General features: G+C 45.1%; 1 protein-coding gene across 1 annotated transcript; it reads right to left on the reverse strand.

The window, feature by feature from the left end:
* Window positions 1–221: 221 nt before the first annotated feature.
* On the reverse strand, window positions 222–21856 carry LOC118125009 (ectonucleotide pyrophosphatase/phosphodiesterase family member 2). The gene is made up of 25 exons (XM_047344206.1): window positions 21697–21856; window positions 20486–20591; window positions 20227–20376; window positions 19457–19582; window positions 19317–19377; window positions 19009–19106; window positions 18572–18651; window positions 18241–18360; window positions 17713–17768; window positions 16708–16773; window positions 15702–15774; window positions 15465–15573; window positions 14667–14792; window positions 14553–14584; window positions 14309–14436; window positions 13901–13979; window positions 13700–13787; window positions 13337–13509; window positions 13191–13251; window positions 12894–13033; window positions 12103–12244; window positions 11218–11295; window positions 10430–10562; window positions 9757–9910; window positions 222–2790 (listed from the first exon to the last, which is right to left on the reverse strand). The coding sequence occupies exons 1-25, from the start codon at window positions 21712–21714 to the stop codon at window positions 2620–2622; spliced, it is 2568 nt and encodes an 855-aa protein (XP_047200162.1). The 5' UTR covers window positions 21715–21856; the 3' UTR covers window positions 222–2619.
* Window positions 21857–22169: the final 313 nt, after the last annotated feature.

Below are 22169 nucleotides of genomic sequence, written 5' to 3' on the forward strand. Positions count from 1 at the left end.
CTCTGCACAGTGATCTACTAATTCAGACTGAACACAGTCGGCTCAATACTTTCATACTACCACAATTTCAGATTTTCTATTTTAGTTAGATTTAAGAAAATGACAATTAATGAGGAAAGGCTTGTAGTATTTTTTCAGGAGGATGTTTAGGTAGATATCATATCAAAGTCAAATTCTCAGTCAAGTAACAACACTAGAAAGAAAGTAGTTCCAGTCAAAGGTTATTTTCAATTCTCTACGGCTTTTATTTTGAAAGACAACAGGAATAAACATGGCCTCATCTGCAGCTTGACGAGCTCTGAGGAAGCTTTATGACATTTTACTGATTATTGTCTCTGTTCTACTGATTAACAAGAAAGTTGGTTATGTTAACTCATAAAGGAAACGTTAGTAAATAGCAAACATGAACAAAGTGCAGGTTCTGGCTGCTGGGATCTGTTTAACGTGTTAATGCAGGAAGTGGAACGAGGAGACGAGGTCGACTGTGGGAACCAGTTTGAGGCTTCACTCATTTTGCAGAAGTGATTATTCTTTGTATTTGATTCTATTTAGATCTGTGTTAATGAAAGTTATTAGGAGTTATGAATTTGTCTCTTTATAAATCCCTTCTTTACGTCCGTCTGGGTCAGATGTGAGTTTTCCACACTTCCCCCGCTCAGGCGGGTACAGAGCTCAGACTGGAACCAGAGGAGGTTTCAAACATCTGGTTCATGTCATGGATTTAAAACTGTAAAAGAATAAAACTAAATAATGTTCCTTTACGGCAGCATCAGTGTCATCACGTCTGTGAAACACACAACAACACAACATCAGTGATCTATGTTATCACAGTGAATTACACTGTCACACTCGGTGCTGGTGCTTTCATGATGCTACGCAATAAATATGAAAAAATTGGATAAAAATATACACCTAGATGATGGGTTTAATGTCTAAAATACCATGTGTGCACTAGGGTTAGTTAGAAATTAACTGCTAATCTCTTGTATTCTTAATCTGCAACATTTCATTTGTTGTTGAACTTGTTTTATGGCAAAGAAAGTTTCCATTGGTACATTTCAATGTGTCTGCTGCTGGAAACGTCTCTGTGTATTTGACCATCTATGTTATTGACCCACAGTTTGTGTTGTTCAGTATTTTCTTCTCCGTCGCTTTCGGCCACACAAGAATATTTTTGGAACCAAAACAATTGTTTTCCAAATCAATCATAAGAACTTTGGTCGGACACTAGTAATAATGGAATGTATTTATTATTTATATTCTGTTTTTATTACCTCTGGATATTTTCTGACCCCGGTGATCACATTCACTTATTTACTCTCTTGCTTAAAATCAATCGTGTGTTTGTTAAATATTAAAGCGAGGAGATGGTTAGCTTAGCTTAGCACAAAGACTGGAAACAGGGGGAAACGGCTAGCCCGGCTCTGTCCAAATTCATTGATTGTAAATAAAGATGAACGACATGGTGGCCGGCTGCAGAATAGGTCATAAACCTCCTCCATGTTAGGGGATGGGACACGAACCAAATTAAAAAGTTAAAGTAGACGTTAGAGATCTTTCTGTTCATGTAGCTCGATCTTATCACAGACGTATGTTTACATTCTCGTGTTTCTGGCTTTAATCAAGTTTGTTTTTAATTGGTTATCTGAAACATCATGATTGACTGCTGAGACTGACCCGTGATTGGTCGTGAACCTTGAAGCCGGCGCTCCATCCCGTTCGTTCCAAATGTGCGAGATGATGGCCGTTCTCATCCGTGATATCTTATCTGAATTTCTGGATGTGGGAGGACATGGAGACGCATCGTCCATCTTTATTTACAGTCTTTGGTCCAAAGGCAGAAAACATCCGCCTGCACGAGCAACGCCCCAATGTTAAAACGAGTGATGCTAAGCTATGCTAAGCTAAGCTAATTGAGAAGGCAGTCATTGACTTCTCAGCAAGAAAAATAAACAAGTGCATTCCCCAAACATTTCAAACTTTTCCTTGACAGAACCACACCAGCAACTTCTCTGTGTTTTATCACGTTAACCACAAATGATTCAAACTTGTTCTAGACTCACGTTTATTATTTTGTGATTTCTTTCAGGCTTCAGTTCTTATTCATACAACATGAGAATCTAATTTCAAGGTTAGTTTGAGACCACAACAAACACGTTGTGATCCACGACAAAACTATAACCAGTGTCACGAGTATACTAAGTTATAAACAACATTAATTACTTTGTAAATGCTACATCAATGGATGCTAGTTGGAATATGAGTCATGGAGCCCTGGTACGGTCCTTTCTGCCCGAGGATGCAGTGCACTGTGTAATCTGTATTTATGAGTTTATGAGAATATTCCCCTATCCTGCGTCATTCCTGTGCTAGCTGATCCATTCTCAGATTTCCTGGAGGGTTCTAAATATTCCTGTATAATCTTCAAGCTACTACTTAACAAACAAATTCAAATTTTAAATGTGCTCCCCCTTTTCCAAGCACTTCCCGGCGGTTCCTCAGGAGTGGAACAACGATGCGCTGGCCGTCCAGCGAGCATGTGGTGAAAACGCAGGACTTCTACAAACGGCTAAATCCTGTTGTGTGTGTGTCTGTGTGTCTGTCTCTGTGTGTGTGTGTCTAGTCGTCACTCTCAAAGGTGTGCAGGTGGGTTTTGAGGCTCAGGGTGCTGGTGTAGGTGAGGTTGGTGGATCGGTAGAGGTCCAGTCCCGTCAGGATCTCCACATCTCGGACTCGGGCCGTATGGAGCTTCAGCAGGTCCTCAACCCACGCCGACTCGTCCTCGGCGCTCTGCCGAGACACAAACAGGAAGTGGTTATTCACTGTGGATACCATCGTTATAGCACGTATCCTCTTAGGGGTCGCAGGAGTTTGAGCCAATCCCAGCTGACATTGGCCGAGAGATGGGGACACCCTGGACAGGCTGTCTCACATTCACACCTATGGTTGCTTTATAATCTCCAATCAAACCAACCCAAACTGCAACAACGAGTTTCTTCTTTTTATTGTGTGGTCTCAGAGTTTTAAGACAAAGTGGACCACTGACGTCCTGAAATAGACGTTGGGATCATTTCACGGCTCCTTGACGAGAGATCAAATTCTTTATTTGTACCTTTGGTAACAAAGAATTGTGTCATAGCATCTGATCGATGTTAACACCAGCATTTCCCAACATCTCCCTCAGCCTCAAACCAACATGTTCGTATTACTAAACTTGTTTTTAGAAGTTGTTGCCTGGAGCTAGGGAGACGCAGTATTTGCATACAAGCGCTTAGACAGGACATCATGTTTCATCGGGTTCAGATTACACAGATTGTGGTATTTCAAAGGAATCACTGACTCGGCTGCTGGAAAAGAATCTCTCTGATAAAATCTACTCATGCATGCAGCAATATTCCTATTGTATAGCATATTTTATCATCCCAGTCATGCCAACAGAAATACATCATGTTAACAGATAAGAAGATCAGTAAGGTCGTCGGCCTCTGAGGTATTTTATAATTCTTCCCTTTGACTCAGAAATGAACATTCATTGCCTAACAAAGGAATTCTTACTCCCGTGTTGTTACATGTTGAAGCGTCATTAATCAAGTGATTTGACTGAATTACACAAAAAAGGAATAAAAGTTGTTTCCAGTAAACAACATATTTAGAAATGTGACAGATGAGCGTTTGACTGAAGACGGATCAAATGACTGGACGCAGGTTCATGACTTCACACATGGTGAGAGGATCACGTGCTTTACTGAGCAATAAAGCAGATCACCCTCTGGTCAGGGAAAGGTCGATGACACAACCACAACATTTCAGGAGTTTTACTGTTGTTGGGGAAATGTTGAATCAACGAGGTCAAATGACCCTTCGCCATTCCTCCTTATTTTGGGGTCATTTCCATCAAAATGGGGGAAAAAATTACATTTTTGATCTTTTGTAAAGAATCTCTGTAAAACGTGAAACAAGAGAGGAAAAAAAATACTCATCATTCTTTATAGACACTATTGTCTGGCAAAGGCCCACGAGGACAGGGAGGTAATTCTCATTATTTAAGGTTCTCTTATAAAAAAAGGTTTGTAGGATTTAATGGCTCGTTCCAAAAAGGAAATGTCCCAACCCTGTTTGAGGTTTAATGTAGTTGTAATGCAAACATGAGCTGGACTTTGATCTGACCATCTGAAAGACTTTAACAGAGCTGTCACGTAACGTTTACAGCTCATGACAAGACATCTTAAAGCCTCAGTGTGGGGTTTACTGCCATCTAGTGGTGAGGTTTGAAACGGCACCCAAATGAAAGACCCCTCACCTCAGCCAACCCTTTCGAAGAATGATGGAAAACGTCTTTAAGACACTGACACGCGACCTTCTCCTGATGACTCATCCCTGAACGTATGAATAATAATAATGGTAATATATTTTATTGATAGAGCGCTTTTCACCGCACTCACTTGCGAGTGGAGCATTGAGAGATGTGTGCAGTGTCTGAGTGCTCGTGCACTTTGAACGGAACACAACGCACATGTTGAAGCACTTTGAGTCGTTGATTGAAAACAAAACCGAGTGCAGCTCATTTACTGCAAAGTTATTATCGCCTCAGCCAGGACGGAGCTGGGAAACGTTTCGCTGTGATGTGTTATTTCTGTTTCATCTGATCATCCTCATGTATAAACACTGAAATCTGAGCTACATACGTCAATGATTTATAAATATATATCAATCAGCACTTAGATAAGATCAATAAAGTACTATAAATGTTTCCAGTGTCCTGATGACGGCAGGCTTCTTTAATTGGCCTCCAGAGCGTGAATGAGATGTTGTCAGCAACAGTTCAGTGATGGAAAAACCCCATCCCCCGCCCACGGGCAGTGTTTACCCTGGCCGGTGGAACAGCATCGGGCACGAGAGGGAAACAACGAAACCAGACATCCCCACAAAGGTTCGGATTCTCCTTTTGTGCCAAAGCCTTTCACCAAAACCTCCAAACGGAGCTGAGAGATTAGACGAAGACGCACGAGCTGAACAGATACGAATAACAAAGAACACGAAAGGGGACAACACCCTCGCGCACAACTTGTGTGTAGATGTAAACAAAGATGGACGCCATGGCAACTACCAAATGCGAAGCCAAAATACCTCCGTCGCCCCCTGGTGGCTGGCTGCAGTACATGTCAGACAATGTTTTCTCAAAGATGGATTCTGTCTTTTCAGGGAGTTACATGATGGAATCAAAACGAGCGGAGACGTCATGATTGGTCCAGAGCGCGTGTTCGTGGGAAAGAAACACAACCCCCCCCACCCCACCCCGATCGCTATTGCACAGACTCTGTGCAAAGATGTAATTTCTGTATTTGAGGTTAAATATCCGGCTACTTGTCCGATGTTTTGACGCAGAAAATATAAAACAAATATGTTATTGTGTTTTGAATATTTCACCTGATCTGTTATGTGAAAGTTTCAGGACCTTTGTTCTGTTTGTTAGCAGATCTCTTTGGATTCCGTCATTCCCCTTTCACCTGGTACCTCAGGCAGCAGATTACCTCGTGCTTTGTGCTGAGCTGTGTTTGACTGATGACACACACATCACATTTAACTGTCAAAGGTCCTGAGACAAAAGCTGCAGTGGCTCAAAGAGCAGTGTGACATTCTGATGAAAGGGTTTTCCCATGACACACACACACACATTCATGAAAATTCAGATAAACCCATCTGATTCTAATCATCTGATTCTAATCAGATGATTAGAATCAGATGATTAGAATCAGATGGAAACACTGTGTGAACGTATGAGTGTGTAAAACCTTCACGGACCAAAATGGTGATTTATGGTGTTTTTGTATGTCAGTGAAATAAACAGAGATGGATCAAATAAATGTAACCAAGTAAATGTACTTAGTTACATCCTTTTCAAATTGCATTAGGGAATAGATCTGCAGGTACTTTTACTTTTGACTACATACTGGCTATATTAGACCCTATGTACAATATGATGGTTTGAGTTTACGTCTTTTCTTCACTTCAGTACATCCGTATAGTTTAGTTATCACAGGTTTAAGTAGATAATTTACTCTACTAAATGTTTTCCTATTTATTTGTAATTTACTTATATTTTAAATATCAATGCCTCTATTCTTCTCTTCTCAGACTCTTTCCACTTTCACTTTGATTGTCTGGTTTCCAGCCGGAGGGCAGGAAGGAACCCGCCGTGTCCCCGGTGAACCTCCACCCGTCAGGCAGAGCAGCTGATGGAGCCGTTCAGAGGGAAAACTGAAACTCTCCTCTGCAGCGTTTGACCTTCAACCAGTTGCTTCTTGTCTGGTCTGGTTAGAAAATGTCGACTAGAGGAGGACCTGCGGTGACATCTGCTCTTCATCCCACTTCCTTAGGACACAGAAGTTCCTCATATTGTGTGGGAGTTTGTAAAGGTGCTGGTTTGTTTCTCCAGACGAGGTCGATTGACTTTGGAAAACCCTGCATCAACAATCTGCCCTTTACACCCACTGAGCCTGAGGCCAGACACAAGTCAGCAGCTCAGCGTTGTCCCCACGTCCGGGACAGGGACCAAACTAAAGATCGAAGGAGACGTGAGACGGTTTCTGTCATTTCAGCTCGTTCTCATCTCACTGATGTTTGTTCAAGTGTTTCTGATCAGGTTGGTTTGAATCAGTTGTTTAAGGAGACAGAGACGTTGTGATTGACATGATAACTAGTTGTGATGGAACCTCGAACTTGTACAAACTGAGAAATGTCTCTAGAATTGGACGCATGTGAAGATGCAACTTGGTGACATGTTGCATTCATTAAACTGCATGTGACCTTTATCTAGAAAACTACAACCAAAGGTGAACAAAATAATAATAATATGGGAACTAAGAATAAAATACATGCGGCTCAACAAGTCTGACTGTTTTGTCTGAATGGAAATGAGGGTTTGAAATTATTGATATTGTGTAATTTTAATATTATTGTTGTTGTGTTCATTAATACATGGATTCAATCAGTAACAACACAACTTCAGTTGAACTAAGTTATCCCACAGTGACCTCTAGAGGCATTGAGGTGTGTAGGAGACGCAACACAGGAAAGGCCCAGAATCAAAGTAGATATCTGTTTGGTTTTTTTGTAATCATGATACAAAACTCAAAGAGTTGCCCCGAGCCGAGGAGGGCGGGGCGGGCCCGGAGGCGGGCCCCGAGCCGAGGCAGGCCCGGCCCAGGCCCGGGGCCCCGGGCCGAGGAGCGGGGCCCGGGCCGAGGAGCCCGGGCCCGGGCCGAGAGGCGGGGCCCGGGCCGAGGCGAGCCCGGGCCGAGGCGGAGCCCAGGCCCCGGGGAAGCGGGGCCCCGGGCCGAGCGAGGCCCCGAGCCGAGGAGCGGGGCCCAGGCCGAGAGGCCGGGCCCGGGCCGAGGGCGGGGCCCGGGCCGAGGCGGGGCCCGGGCCGAGAGGGCGGGGCCCCGAGCCGAGGGACCTCACAAACATCTATGATACACACCCACCTAATGAGGTGGGTGTGTATCACTCCCATCATCCCTGTGTGATCTTATCGGGGGTGAATAAGTTGGAGCCTAGACGCCGAACACTAAACCTGTTCTACAGCTGCAAGAAACGTTTGAACTTGTTTTGTGACTCTAGCGTGTCACAGAGTATTTTGTCTCCATGAGTCACTGCACTTCAGTGTTTATGAAACGCAGGCCTCTCCTCACCACAGCGCCCATGTTTTGGAGGCGGGGAGGATTCCCCTCCGTTACTCTGTCATGGCCACTGACGAGGAAACTCCTGTAAATAATGACTCAGTGAAAGAGAATCACTGAAATGCAGAAATCTCTGCTTTACTAAATTTGGCAGATTTGTAAGTTTCCACCTGCAGACTCACAAACCACGAGCCAGAAAAGTTTGTAATCAGTGATCCACACGTCGCAGATTGAATTAAAACAATTAGTTTTGTGGGACCAGGTCTGTGTTTGTCAGGGACGTGATGGAAGACAAGTCAACACCCGCTGTCAGCCCGTCTCTGAGTGCAGCGCTGCTTGGAATCTATATTTCTACAGATTTATTGTCTTTATTTAGATGAACTTCAGACTTCCTTGCTGTCGGTCTCTATTTTTGTCTCTCCACTCAGATAGTTCCTCTCTTCATGAAACTCGCTGCTTGGCCTGAACTGACGCATGGATCTGACTGGACGTCTGTGATCTCAGTCAAACGTCTTAATGCAGTTTGGGGAAATGAATGCATGGGTGTCACAGAAACGTCATGTGTGTAGGAAGAGTAACTGCACGGAGAGTGACTCACTCTGACTCTTCTACATTTTCTTACGGGAACCGGAGCCAAACTCAATTTCTGAGTTTATGTTGTAAAATGCTTTGGCAGAATAGAACCCAACGTTTTCCCTCCACGTCCTTGACTCAGCAGAGAGAACAGCGCCGGCTGTAAAACAACAGGGTCTGTTACTCAGATGACGCATTATGATGCGTCTGTTCCAGTTCAGTCAAAAACACACCATCCCGGTGGTTTGATGCCCTCCCTGCTCTGACTCAGAGAAAACATATCCGATAGCTCTTCTTGACCACCACACTCCAGTACGTCAGTGTTGTTACTCAGAGGTTTACAACTGGATTCTGACCCAACATGTGGAAAGTTCCTGGGCTGAAAGGAACCTCAGACCGAGCGCCGGGAGTTTCCTCTTCTGTCAGGATGAGCAGGTGTGACGACTCAACCCCAAGTTCATACATCACACATTTCAAATCTGCTGATCTCACTGTCTAAAACCAAATATTATACAGAAAATATCTGCATTTGTTTTATTAAAAAATGTATTAAAACGTATTCAAGTTCTATTTATTTGGTTGTATATAAATACAAAAAATAAAAATTAAGAAATTATATATGTAATTGTGTGTGTGTGTGTGTGTGTGTGTGTGTGTGTGTGTGTGTGTGTGTGTGTGTGTGTGGTGTGTGGCCTAAAACCTCATATGTAATACTCCTCCAGCATCCAGCTGCTCCGATACCCACCACTGCAACAGATGTGGATTAATCCGCCACTGAAAATAGTTCCCTGTAAATACTGTTCATATTTCTTTCTCCTCTTTTCCAGAAATCTGGAGACGTGAAATAAACTGACTGAAACCTCGTGTCTGTATTTACTGACTGACTTTCAGGTGTCGACCAATCAGAGACGACACATTTTAAATGTTGCACATTGAATAAAAATAAAACTTTAGAGACAGTTCACCTGGAAAAGCTCGTTATTACCATAGTTACCTTCTATCATTAGGCAACATCTAGTGGCCACAGTAATAAGAGAGAGGTCATGGCACAATTGGTGAAGGTGGGAGTACCGGACAGGAAAAACCTTGGGTTAGCGTGCAAAACACAGTTCTCATGGAAATATGTGTTACAACATGACCTTTCCCTCAATATAACACAACCGAGACTTTTCCATGAGCTACACCACGGGTTTATTATTGTAACCATGACGACGGGGTCAAGCTCAGGAATGGGGGCGGGCACTAAGAGGACTTTGTTTAATTCCACGTTAAAAGTAAAATTCCATCACAAAACAGTGTTTGGGTTCAAATGACTCATCCTCATGTCACTTACACTCTTTGTTTGTTTGACAGCTGCGACGCTGCAGCTCCAGTTTCATCGATACCGTCGACGTGCTCTTTATATAAAGCTCTTTATATACAGTTTATATATAAAGCTCTTCATATACAGTTTATATATAAAGCTCTTTATATACAGTCTTTATATAAACATATCAAAACTCACGTTGCAGGCCTCGCTGTTGTCGGGTCTGTGGGGGAGCAGGAAGCTGAAGACCCTGAACGCACCGTCACACTCGTCCAGCGTCTGGTTCAGCTCCTCGCAGCTCGTCACCACCGTGTAGAAGTGGGTGGGGACGGGCGGAGACCCGGGGGAGGACCTGGGGGGGGGGGGGGAGGTAATAAGTTGTCTCAACCTTTAACAAACAACGGTCAAATTAATCGGATGATTCTGATTCCAACATTTACTTCTTCTGTCGATCAGCTGATCAACGAACATTATATTTACTTTCATTGAGACTTTTATGTATTTTGGGTTTTATTTTATTTCAAATCTGAGACCTTTATAAACATGAGGATGTAAATAAGTTTTTAAAAGTATCAGCATTAAAAGTTTGTCTTTATCTGATGCTCTTCAGTGTTTCTAATGAATGAAAAGACTAAATGAGGACAGTTTCCTGTCCTGGCTCCAAACTGGTGGACCGAGCTCCCCAGTGACACCAGGACAGAAAGTCCACTGGTTCTGGGTTTGTTCCCTCGTGGTTGATTCACTGACTGTGACTCCCTTTGGAACAAGTTGAATTATCGACTCTCCCACTAAAACCAGTGATTTGAGAAACTACTGGAAATGGACTCTGCAGGAAACCCCTGACCTCTGACCCCTGACCCCTGACCCTTACTCTTTAATCGTCTCCGTGGTGTCGCGGAGGCCGTCGTGGTTGAAGTCGAACACGGGCCCAGCGAGCACGTTGATGCCGTTCTGCTCCTCTGCGTAACGTCTCAGCAGCGCCCCCTGCAGGTAGCTCCACATTCCTGCACACAGGCGAAGAAGCGGTGTAAAGAAATGTAACTTTTCTTGATCAGGAAACTGACTCGAGGTTATTACAGTCTGAATGAAAACGACAACTGAGACTTATCCACACACACACACACACACACACACACACACACACACACACACACACACACACACACACACACACAGACATACACACAACCAGAGCTGACAACAATGATAAATTACAAGTTTCTCCATGAGACAGTGATTCAGACACAGAATGTGTGTTTTGTCCAGATAAGCTCTCTCTCTCTCTCTCTCCCCCTCTCTCCCTCTCTCCCTCGCCCTCTCCAGAAACAATGGGTGTCAGGCCGTCCTCGCTCAGACGTGTCATCGCCTCGTTTCTTTTTTGTGTGTCGCAGACGTCACAGAAGAAGAACACACAACCTTTGTCTAAACCAGCGTCAATTCAACTTGTTTTCAGGTCCTAACTCGTCGTCTGGTTTCTGTTTTAGCATCGTAGAGACACACAAAGTCTCCCGATGCCTCTGAGCTCACGACACAAAGTTCAATTATTCTATTTCCATTAATAGAATGAAATATTAAATTGAGATGTTCAGACCTAGTCCAGTGCTTCTCTGACACAAAAGGGTTTTTCAGGTCTATTTGGATGGATTGTGGATGACTCACTCTTGAAGGCCGGGAACATGGGAACCGTGTTGGTGATGAGCGAAGCGTCGTATCTGGACTCGGGAGACGACGCCAGCTCTGTCAACGAAACAACAACAGATACTTATCATCCAACACTTTTCACGCTGTTGCTACGGAAACATCATAAAGAGGGGACCACACTGGTTCTAACAGGAAAAGCTTTTATAAGATCGAACCCGGCTGGAAATAACTGACGTCACTTTATAAAAATACAAATAAAGGTTGTGTTATATTCTGATTGTTATAGAAAAGTTAAATCAACTCTATAAAACATTTCTACCTCAAAGCAGCGGCTTGATTAAAGTGAGTCGGATGTTTCAGTGACTGTGAACATGGAGAATGTTTCCTCCTTCCCACTGTAGAGGGCGCTGTCGATCAGTAACAGTAACATCTGGTTCAAAGTTTGATTTTCCATAAAAAATACTGACACTACTCAACATATGAAAATATTATTAAAAGTTATTAGTAATTAATCAGTTTGTGGCAGCAGAGGGCGCTGTTGATGAGTGAAAGCTAGGGGTTCTGTGATGTTTGATATATTTTATCATCATGATATTTATATATGTTATAACATCAGATACTGAAGATGAGATTTAGGTTTGTGTGACATCTGGTGGAGCAGCAGACACGTTTCCATGGAGACCGATTTATTAACCTGATAAAGACAAACGTCTGAATAAGATGCTGACATGTAAACAACATGTTCTGATGACCTGAATTACAAAGAATGAAGACATTGTTCAAGTGCCTGACGACACATGTCCCGGGTTCACGTGTAAACAGGTCGTGATTAGGACGTAACGTTGACGTGAGAATAAACAGGAACGACTGAAACGATTGAATAATATTCAGCATGATGTCGACCTGGTGGGAACAGGAAGCCGTGTGTGAGGTGGTTGTTCTGACTGTAGGTGGTGCAGCTCTGACTGTGATCAGCCGACACTCTGGAGTCGACCCGGACACACTGAGCACCGGGGGACACGTCCGGGACGGGAGTCAAGTCCTCCTGAGACATTAAGACACCAGATATTACTGACATGCAAAAGGTTTTCTGCACGACAATGTTCACATTGTGTGTGTGTGTGTGTGTGTGTGTGTGTGTGTGTGTGTGTGTGTGTGTGTGTGTGTGTGTGTGTGTGTGTGTGTGTGAAGGTGTTCATGTACGTGTGTGAGCAGCTGCCTCTTGTAAACCCGCCGCTCACTTCTTCCTGTAAACATCGGAAAAACATTCGTGTTCAGAGTCACACACAGAGTTTGTGTGTGTTGTGTTGTTGTTTACATGCTCCTGCAGCCTGGTCATGTTCTGCACAGACACACAAACACTTTCACTCACAGCACACGACAACACGAGCTTTTTTGGCCTTTTACAACCTGACGCCCAGTTTTAAAGAGTGAGAGTCAGGAGCTGCAGGAAGTCGAGGAAACATGTTAAAGTCATGTCACCGTGAAACACACGTGTTGGATCCATGTTTTTGAAAAGAAACAGGTTGATTTTATTTATTCACTTCCTCCTGTTCCACTAAAACGAAGCTACATTATTTAGAAGTGTGTGTGTGTGTGTATGTGTGTGTGTGTGTGTGTGTGTGTGTGTGTGTGTGTGTGTGTGTGTGTGTGTGTGTGTGTGTGTGTGTGTGTGTGTGTGTGTGTGTGTGTACCTGTCGTGGAAGTGTGTATGACGTCCACAGAGGCATTGCCAGCTCTTTGCTGTATCCACTGATGAACTCCACATGATGAAGTAAACTGTAGTGGGAATCGAACATCACGGCCGGACGACCAAACGGCAAGAGTGTGTTGTCTGCATGAACACACACACACACACACACACACACACACACACACACACACACACACACACACACACACACACACACGATTTCCATTGAATTCCTTTAAACACCAGGTCTATAACATGTTGACTTTTCAAAGTAAAAGCACGTGGATTAAAGACCTACTGTAGCTGTAGATTCCATCCGGTGCAGGACTGAACGCTTCCATTATCTCCTCCACTTTGTTCTGTCACAGAAAACCACAGCACAGCGTCAGTTGTTTGTCTGACGTTAGAAACCGTCTGTGGTGACGCCGCCGCCCGTTCACCCACCTCATCATCGCAGCTGCAGCCCAGGTCGTGCGTCACGGTGACCTCTGCGTCGGACGCCGGCGACGGCTCCGTCACCTCCTCCGGCATGCTGGGCCGGTGCGGCGGCTCCTTCAACATGTCGTTCAGGGAGCCGTGGGTCCCGTTGTTCGGAGCCGGCTTCAGGCCCAGCAGGTCTGACACACACAAACAGAAGAGGGGGGGGGATTTTGTGGATGAAAATGTCTGAGCTCTTTTTAAAGAAGCAACAGAAATTCAGTGAATTCTGTGTTATCACCTACAAGTAAAAGATTTTACATTCAGACGGAAACACGGGTCGGACATGAAGCTTCTGTTTTCTGTTGATAGAAATGAAAACTCTCTCACCACACATGACGTTGTATAACTCGATGTTATCGAACTCTGGAACTCTCTTCTGGTACTTGAAGCTCGGCCCGTGGCCCATAAAGATCGTCTGCACACACAAACACACAAACACACAAACACACAAACACAGAAGTTCAGCGGAGACAATTTCAATATTCTGCACTTTAATTCTGGACATTCCCAGGAGAGAAGACACTTCACCCTCATGCTGGTGATCTTGTTGTCGAAGCCGTGGTCGCCAAAGAAACCACAACGAGACCTCAGCCTCTCCGGCATTTTCCTGAAACACAGGTTTTTACTTCAGTGAATTCTTCTGCATCATTTGATCATAACTCAGCAGGGAGGAGGGAATTATTCTCTTGATTTCTGGAGCGTTTCCAGTGCGAACACATGAATTTACATGTGGTTTCATCAAGAGACTGTTGAGGTTTGAGCTCCACTGAACCAACTCTTCTACTTTAAACATTTAATCACAAACTTTACAGAATAAAAATCAATAAAATCTTATATTTACAATGTCGGTCGTTATTTGTTTTTCCAGACACAATTATAAAGATTGGATCAGAGACCTTTATATATATATAAATATCTCAGGAGGTCAAATCTTACTTAGCGATGTGCCACTTCCTCTCCATCAGCAGGTGGACGTCCTCGATCCGGCGGTTGTTGGCGTAGTGAAGCCTCTTGGGTAAATGCTGCTTCAGGTACGGCTTGAAGTGCTGAGTCGGCATTTTGCACTAAAACAACAAACGAGCAGGTGAACGACCTCGGACTCGTCCCGGTGACAAACACGAGCAGCAGCGGCAGAAGCAACACTTTGATTTACATCCTGTGTGCGTCGCTCGGTACTTACTGTGAGGTTAGCAACAACTACTTTGGGGTCGTCTGGAAGAGAACAGGAAGTTTTTTTAAATCATTTCTTATCTCAGTCTTTACGGTTTCTGTTCCTACAGGGGAGGGGTCTTACATGTGCTGGATTTGGGGTCGCGGGGTCGTATTCTGCCCAGAGAGCCGGGGATCAGCATGATCTCGTCGATGTTGAGAGGGTAACTGCTGAGGAACTCAGTCCGGTCACAGTGAGCCTCCTCCATACCTGAGGGACAGAACGGTCACTTCACGCTGAGACTGTTTCATGTGCTGAGTTTTTCATACTGGAGGTGAAACAACAACACAGGTTCTCTGGGAAATGAAAAGGCCTCAGCAGCAGCAGATCATCATGGGGTCTATTCATTTCATCTGAGTGGATGGACCACAAGGAGCCTGTAGAGCAGCAGGTTGTTGGGTCCGACTCGTTCAAACAGGAACATGTGGGAGCATCCAGGCGAGGGCGGAGCCTGTAGAGCAGCAGGGGCGGAGCCTGTAGAGCAGCAGGAGGCCGGACATGACGTATAAACTCTGCTGTGGAAAGATCAGTGTTGTTGTTTACAGCTCATCCACACCGGCGTCGGCCCTCATCACCAGAAGATCTGGAACCTCCTCGTGTTTCCAAGTGGACGTCTTCGTCTTCTACGTGTACGGCTCCTCTTCTTCATCCTGAGATGTTTGTGTTCTTCCAGTTTCACGTCCGTCACGTGTTAGAAACCTCATCAACACGTCCACTCGCTCTCTGGGAAGCTTCCACACATTGTCCTGCTGTGTCCTCACATGGACTCACGAGGACATTACCTGGGGTTTTACCAGGAGGCTCGGTCCCAAACTCCTTATAATTATTATTTCATGCTTTTACTTTTAAATAAACGGGTGGATGTAGATGTGACCATCGTACCGTGGTCTCCGACGATGATGACGTTGACGCAGCGATGCAGGTTCATCTGCTTCAGACCGTTCATCAGCTGACCGATGATGTTGTCCAGCTCCCTCAGAGGGTTATCCAGCTACACACAGGAAACATGGTGACGGGTGAAAACATGGATCCTGTCTGCACACACAGACACACACACACAGACACACACACACACACACACACACACACACACACACACACACACACACACAGTCTCACCTCGGTGCTGAGCGGCCCCAGCCGGTGTCCGTAGGTGTCGGGCTGCTCCGAGTGCACGGCGTAAACGTACGGCCTGGACAGAGACAGACATTTTGACGGTGAGCTTGAGGTTCCTGAGGTCAGTGTGGTGAGTAAACAAGATAAAAGCTCTTCTGCTGAGCTTGTTGTTTCTGGCAGCGGTCGTCTCACCTCGAATCACCCGAGCTGAGAAACAGCCCACGTCTCAGTGTCTCCCTGTGAAGACACTTCAGCCTTCAGTGAGCCCACACTGTTCACCACTGAAACAACTCTTCATCAATCGGATACAAACACTGAGAACCACACGTTCTCTGGGTATTTTATATTTTAAAGCTTCTGTGCATCGTCGTCCTCACAACCTGAATCACTAAACGTTCTAACACAGGTTGAATAAGAGCTCGTTCACACCTTGTCTCAGAGCTTCAGACCTTCAGTCTGTGTGAAGGTTCCTCAGACACGGTCCAGACCAACGCACGTGATGTCACCATGGCAACCACATGAAGTGCTTCATTCATCTTCTCCATTCAAACAGAAAGACTACCACCCCCCCACCTGACGCCCACGCCAGACGCCGTCTACAAACCAATCAGAGTCAAGTATAGGTAGACTCCGCCCACGTAGGTGATGACCACAGGACGTATGTCAGACTAAGTTCTTTAGTTCCTACATTACAATGTGAAACCAGAACTAACAGATCAGATGAAACATGAAGCTTCAGAATCTCAGAGAGGAAACGACCTCACTGAAGAACAGTGGATCTGACCTTTGACCTTTTGGATACAAAATGCAGTGACCTGTGACCTCCAAACAAAATCTGTTCCTCCTCGAGTCTGAGTGGACGTCTGAGCCAGATGTTTAGAAGGAAAACACAAAAACATAATTCCTCCAGCCACGTGAAAGATATCGCTGTCAATCACCTTAACAGTTACTTAATCTCTTAAATAATAATTTAAGAGATTATCCGAGAGGAAAGAAAGCTGACGCGTACCTCTCGTCGTCGGGGAGAAGCAGCCAACGCAGGATGGTCAGGATCCTTCTCTCCAGAGGAATCACCCTACACACACACACACACACACACACACACACACACACACACACACACACACACACACACACACACACACACACACACACACACACACACACGTGGTGAATGACGAAGAAGCAGCAGAACAACAATCATACAGAGTTAAAAGAACCACATGTTCTCGTCAACAAAAAGGAAACACGGAGAATGAAATATGATCTAGGATTATTATTAATACCAACACACATGGAACCAGTGTGACTTTAGAGATCTGAACTGCAGCTCGCTCTGGTGTTCTGGCGCCTGAGTCGTCAGTCGTGTCTGTTGTGAGAGTGTGAGGGAGCATTGTCCTGGTTCTGTGTCAGTCGGTCTCCGGAGACGAGTCCTCGTGCTCATTAGCTCATGGATGTGTATGTAAATGCTGTGAATCCATCACTGCACGGCCGAGGACCAAGTTTTAAATGTGTTAAAGATTTGTACACATGTGAAGACAAATCTGCAAATTTGTGCATTTAACACACCAACACAGACTGAGGTACAACTACACAACTCTCCACACAAACATAGTATTACTGTAAAAGTATTTCAATAGGTTTTCAAGTATTTCTTAATCACACATGTAACATTTTTGTTTGAATTTTCCAAATTATGTTATTTCATCTTCTTACTATTATACAGATTAGTTCTGATATATTGTGTTCTTTGTTTATTATGCTAACAGACAATAAACATATAAATGAATATTATATGATCTGGGAGATTCATACTATGTATTTATTATCTCATTGATTTTCATTTCTAGTTTGTTAGACTTTAGAATATAAATATGTTTTTCCACAACTTAAAAGCACAATAAATCGTATTATTTGCCTCCAAAACTTCCTTTCACCCTCAGGTCAGGTTTTTGTAGATTTCAGGTTCAGTGTCTGAATCTAATGAAAAATATTCCAGTACTAACTTAAGTACCAAGGCCAGAAGAAAGTCCCGGCTTTCACTCCCTGCTCCTGAGCCGTGATCCAGATCTGAGACACAGAGACACACAGGTTAATGTTCAGAGTTACACTGGGACCCTGGACTGTGAATGAAGACGGACGACGTGTCTCCGCTGCCTCCCACGATCCACAAAGTTTAAACATCCCTGGATATGAAGGCTGCCATCTTGCACATGTGGAGTCACGCTCAACCAATCAGGAGTCAGCCCCCGCTGTCGATCATGATGTCTCAGCCCTTTTCTATATCCTCAAATAACTAATTAAAACCAAACTGATCCGAAACATGAACACTTGAACTATCTGCTAACATGGAGGAGGCAGGGGTTTTGACCTGTACCGCAGCCAGCCACCAGGTGGCAGCACATGATTTGGCTTCACTTTTGGGGAAGAGTCGTGTCGTCCATCTTTATTTACAGTTTACGGCCTCAAACCCCTGAAACCAGGGTCATGAGTGATTCACTGTGTAACTGGTTCAGTTTGAAGTGATTCACAGTTTACTCACCGGCTGCCCCCCCCACCAGCGGTGGTTCAGCTTCTCTCGGGTGCGCAGGCTGAAGGTGGCGTTAAACACTCGGTCGTGCATGGTGTTACCCACAATGCCATGGGACTCCGGGTAAAGACCCTGTAGAGACGCAGCACAGAAGGAAACGCGTCAGTTAGCGGAACCTGTCCTGCAGCAGGGTCACAACCTGGACAGGCTGTGAGGACATTTCGAGCACGGCTATTGGCAAACACGTGTGTTTACTTAGCCTACAAACGTACAAGTACATATTAACAGTCCTGCTTTACTGTAACTGCTAGTGTACACAGCACAGAGCCATTCAGATACGTACTGTGGCCAGGGTGTATAGGTTTGGGAAGGTCTTTGATGGGTAGACTGGTCGCATGTACGGGGCTGAAGTTCCACACGATCCTGACGGGAAACAAAACCTTCCAGTGTCAACACAACATTTAAAAAAGGGGCTGATTACAAGTTGTTATAGTTTTGACAGAAGCAGGAAGTGGAGACGGAAGCTTTTACGAAATGCTACGAGATTTATCATCGACACTGTTAGAGACAGAAGTTGTGACATGACGACAGGAAGTTTCCTCTGCTGGTAAATCAACAGTCAGAGCACTAATGCACCAACGATCCTTTAAGGACTCAGATCAGGCAGATGATCATTATAAACCTGTAATCCAGTTGGGTTGTACCTTCTGCAGCAGATTATCACATCGCGTCTTCGGTCACAGAGATCAGGACCTTTATAATAAGAGCTAAAATACTTACTGAGCTTTTGTATGTTGGGAATGACAGATTTCCCCTTCTTCAGATACGAGGCTCTGAATCCGTCCACGGACATCATGATGAGGGGGGGACGGATGAAGCTGAGCAGCACAAGGACGACGAAGACAAGTCCAAGACAACATTAAGGTTTAGACTGAGATGAAGGATAAATGTAGATCTGCTAACAAAAGGTTTGAACCCAGGAGAGGAGCGGAGATGCTGACGCTGGATAACGTTATGTTTGATGACTGATTAGACCCAAAGTAATGCGTCCGTCAGTTAGAGACAATAAGGAAGTGGGCCAGACTCACCCTGCAGGACATTCTGCGCTCCTGATCTCCTCACAGTCTCCCTGCACCCATGAGGTCTCACCTCAGGAGGAAACGAGAGGACACTGTTATCACCGACCTTCGTGCACATTCACTTTCCTCTCGTGGACAGAAGGTGATACCTTTGCAGAGCGATCTGTAGTTGGAGCAGCAGTCTCCTCTGTCCAGGCAGTCCTCCGAGCAGTGGCAGGCATGGTCGTCGTTCCTCTGCTCCTCACAGCGATCCTGCGAACACTCGAAGCCTCCCGCTGTCACACAGGAGGGACCGAGGTTCCTCATTAACGTGGCTTCATCACAGAATTCACAACGAGGCCGAGCAACGTGAATCCAAACAATGAACAATGGCTCATTCAACCTCACGGCTGTTACAAATGATCCAGTTAGAAGCAAAGCAGGCTTCCTTCTGTTGGAAAAGGTCCCACTGTTGTTTGCTTAATGTTTTCAAGATGAGCTCTGTTCACGCAGCCAAGGTCTAAATCAGCATCAGATGAAGATCAACACTTTATTAACTCCACATTATAAATTAGTCTGACGGAATAACTTTCCTATCAAAACCATTGTGTGTCTGTCCAGGCCTGATGTGTTGTCTTCTATTGTTGTTGTGTGTTGTGCCACACACACACACACACTTGTTTGTTTGGACTCAGTCGCCCCTACACACAGACACACACCCTGCTGCCGTCATACTGCTGGATCACCGAACGAGGATGAATCCGCAGCTGAAATAGTCCTGAACAAATGATCCGTTTGTCCTTTTTCTCTTTTAATGATTTACGTCTTCGGGAATCAATCAAACGACTAAAACGTTTTCAGTTCCAGACCTTTTCTGGAAGACACAATGACGCAGTAACGCAGAAGGAGACACCAGGAGAACGTGGATGAGGTGACTGACCTGTTTTCAGACAGTGCTCGTCGAAGTCCGAGCAGCAGCTGTAGTAGGTTTTACACAGATTGTCACATCTGCATCCCGGAGGTTTGGCCTCCTCCAGCTCGAAGCACCTCCCCTTACACGAGCCCGCTGAGCTGACCCACTCTGAGATGACTGCAGGGAGGAGACGCACAATCACACACAACTGCTGCAAACACACTCATCTTTGCAATCAACTTTAGTTTACAACGTCGTATTCTGCATGTTTCGGGGCGGCGCTCACCTTTAGTGTGAGACGGTGGGTTGTCTCCTCCCTCTGCCGGCCGGCTCGCTTGAAACACATAAGCTCTGCTGACGTTCGATGCCCACAGGCCGATCACAACCACTACCTGCAGGAAACCACACAAACTGTTCAGTGTTCAGGCTCGGCCACGGAGCAGCAGCACAGGAGCCACTTCTTGTTCAAGGGTCTTTGCTGACGATGCTTCACCAAAACAGGACTGGAGGTGGTCACTGTGCCAACGTGTTGCCCAAACTAGGAGTTTGTTTCCTTCTCCACTGAGATGCATTTGTGTTCACGTCTCACCGAGGGGGTCAGAGGTCAACAGGCAGCCAGGAATGGCGACCCTGGAGAAGTGGAGTGTGATTCCACTCCTTATAGAGTCAGAGAGAAGAGTCTGAACTGATAAAGACTCGTTTCCCTGTCCCGAGGTGGATGTGTGCACAGTCACAGTAATTTCTATGTAAATGTTGAAATGGTGGATTTGTGTCTCTGTGGGGGAGGAGCCTCTGAACAGTGACAGGAAGAAGTTCAATTCATAACAAAGCATTGAGCAACGTGTTTTTATCCTCAAGTCAAACATGAAGCGTTTAGCAGAGAAGACTCAGATCCTCCTGAGGACAACTCGTTTATTACTGATTCCACTATGATGAAGAGGATGAAGAGGATGAAGAGGATGAAGAGGATGATGGTGATGAAGAGGATGAAGAGGATGATGGTGATGATGATGATCACCTTTTATCATCATCATCACCTTTTATCATCATCATCACTATCATCACCATAATCATCGTCATCATCTTCCTCACCATCATCATAACCCTCATCTTCACCATAATTATCTTCATCATCGTCATCATCTTCCTCACCATCATCATAACCCTCATCTTCACCATAATTATCTTCATCATCATCATCATCACCACCATAATCATCTTCATCATTATCCCCTTCATCACCATCATCACCTTCACCTTCATCATCACTTGTCTGAAGGAGCCATATAAATAAAGTTTGACTGATCCAGTGAAACTAAGTATTAAAACTTCGTGCTCGTGCACGTGTGAGTCAAAGTGCAGTTTTCTCTGAGCCACAGGTCGATACATCAATTCTGCACAATCTACCCCCGGGGGAGGACGAGGAGGACGAGGAGGACGAGGAGCGGGTCCAGCAGGATTAAACATGTCCCGCGGACCGTCCCAGTCTTACCGTACCAAAGAGCCCAGCAGCATGATGCAGACCGAGGATCCTCCTGTGGCATAACCCCCGAAAAACACCCCGACAGCGGCAGGGACTGTGGCCAACGTCCGGGAGAAGCGTCTGTGCGGGTCGATGGAGCAGAGCGCGCGGTCCAACTCTCTCTCTCTCTCTCTCTCTCTCTCTGTCTCTCTCTCTCTCTCTCTCTCTCTGTCTCTCTCTCTCTCTCTCTCTCTCTCTCTCTCTTCTCTCTCTCTCTCTCTCTCTGTCTCTCTCTCTCTCTCTCTCTCTCTCTCTCTGTCTCTCTCTCTCTCTCTCTGTCTCTCTCTCTCTCTCTCCTCTCTCTCTCTCTCTCTCTCTCTCTCTGTCTCTCTCTCTCTCTCTCTCTCTCTCTCTCTCTCTCTCTCTCTCCCTCTCTCTCTCTCTCTCTGCTCTCTCTCTCTCTCTCTCTCTCTCTCTCTCCTTCTCTCTCTCTCTCTCTCTCTCTCTC

Source organism: Hippoglossus stenolepis, chromosome 17 (assembly GCF_022539355.2).
Source record: "Hippoglossus stenolepis isolate QCI-W04-F060 chromosome 17, HSTE1.2, whole genome shotgun sequence".
In the NCBI taxonomy this organism is placed as follows: domain Eukaryota; kingdom Metazoa; phylum Chordata; class Actinopteri; order Pleuronectiformes; family Pleuronectidae; genus Hippoglossus; species Hippoglossus stenolepis.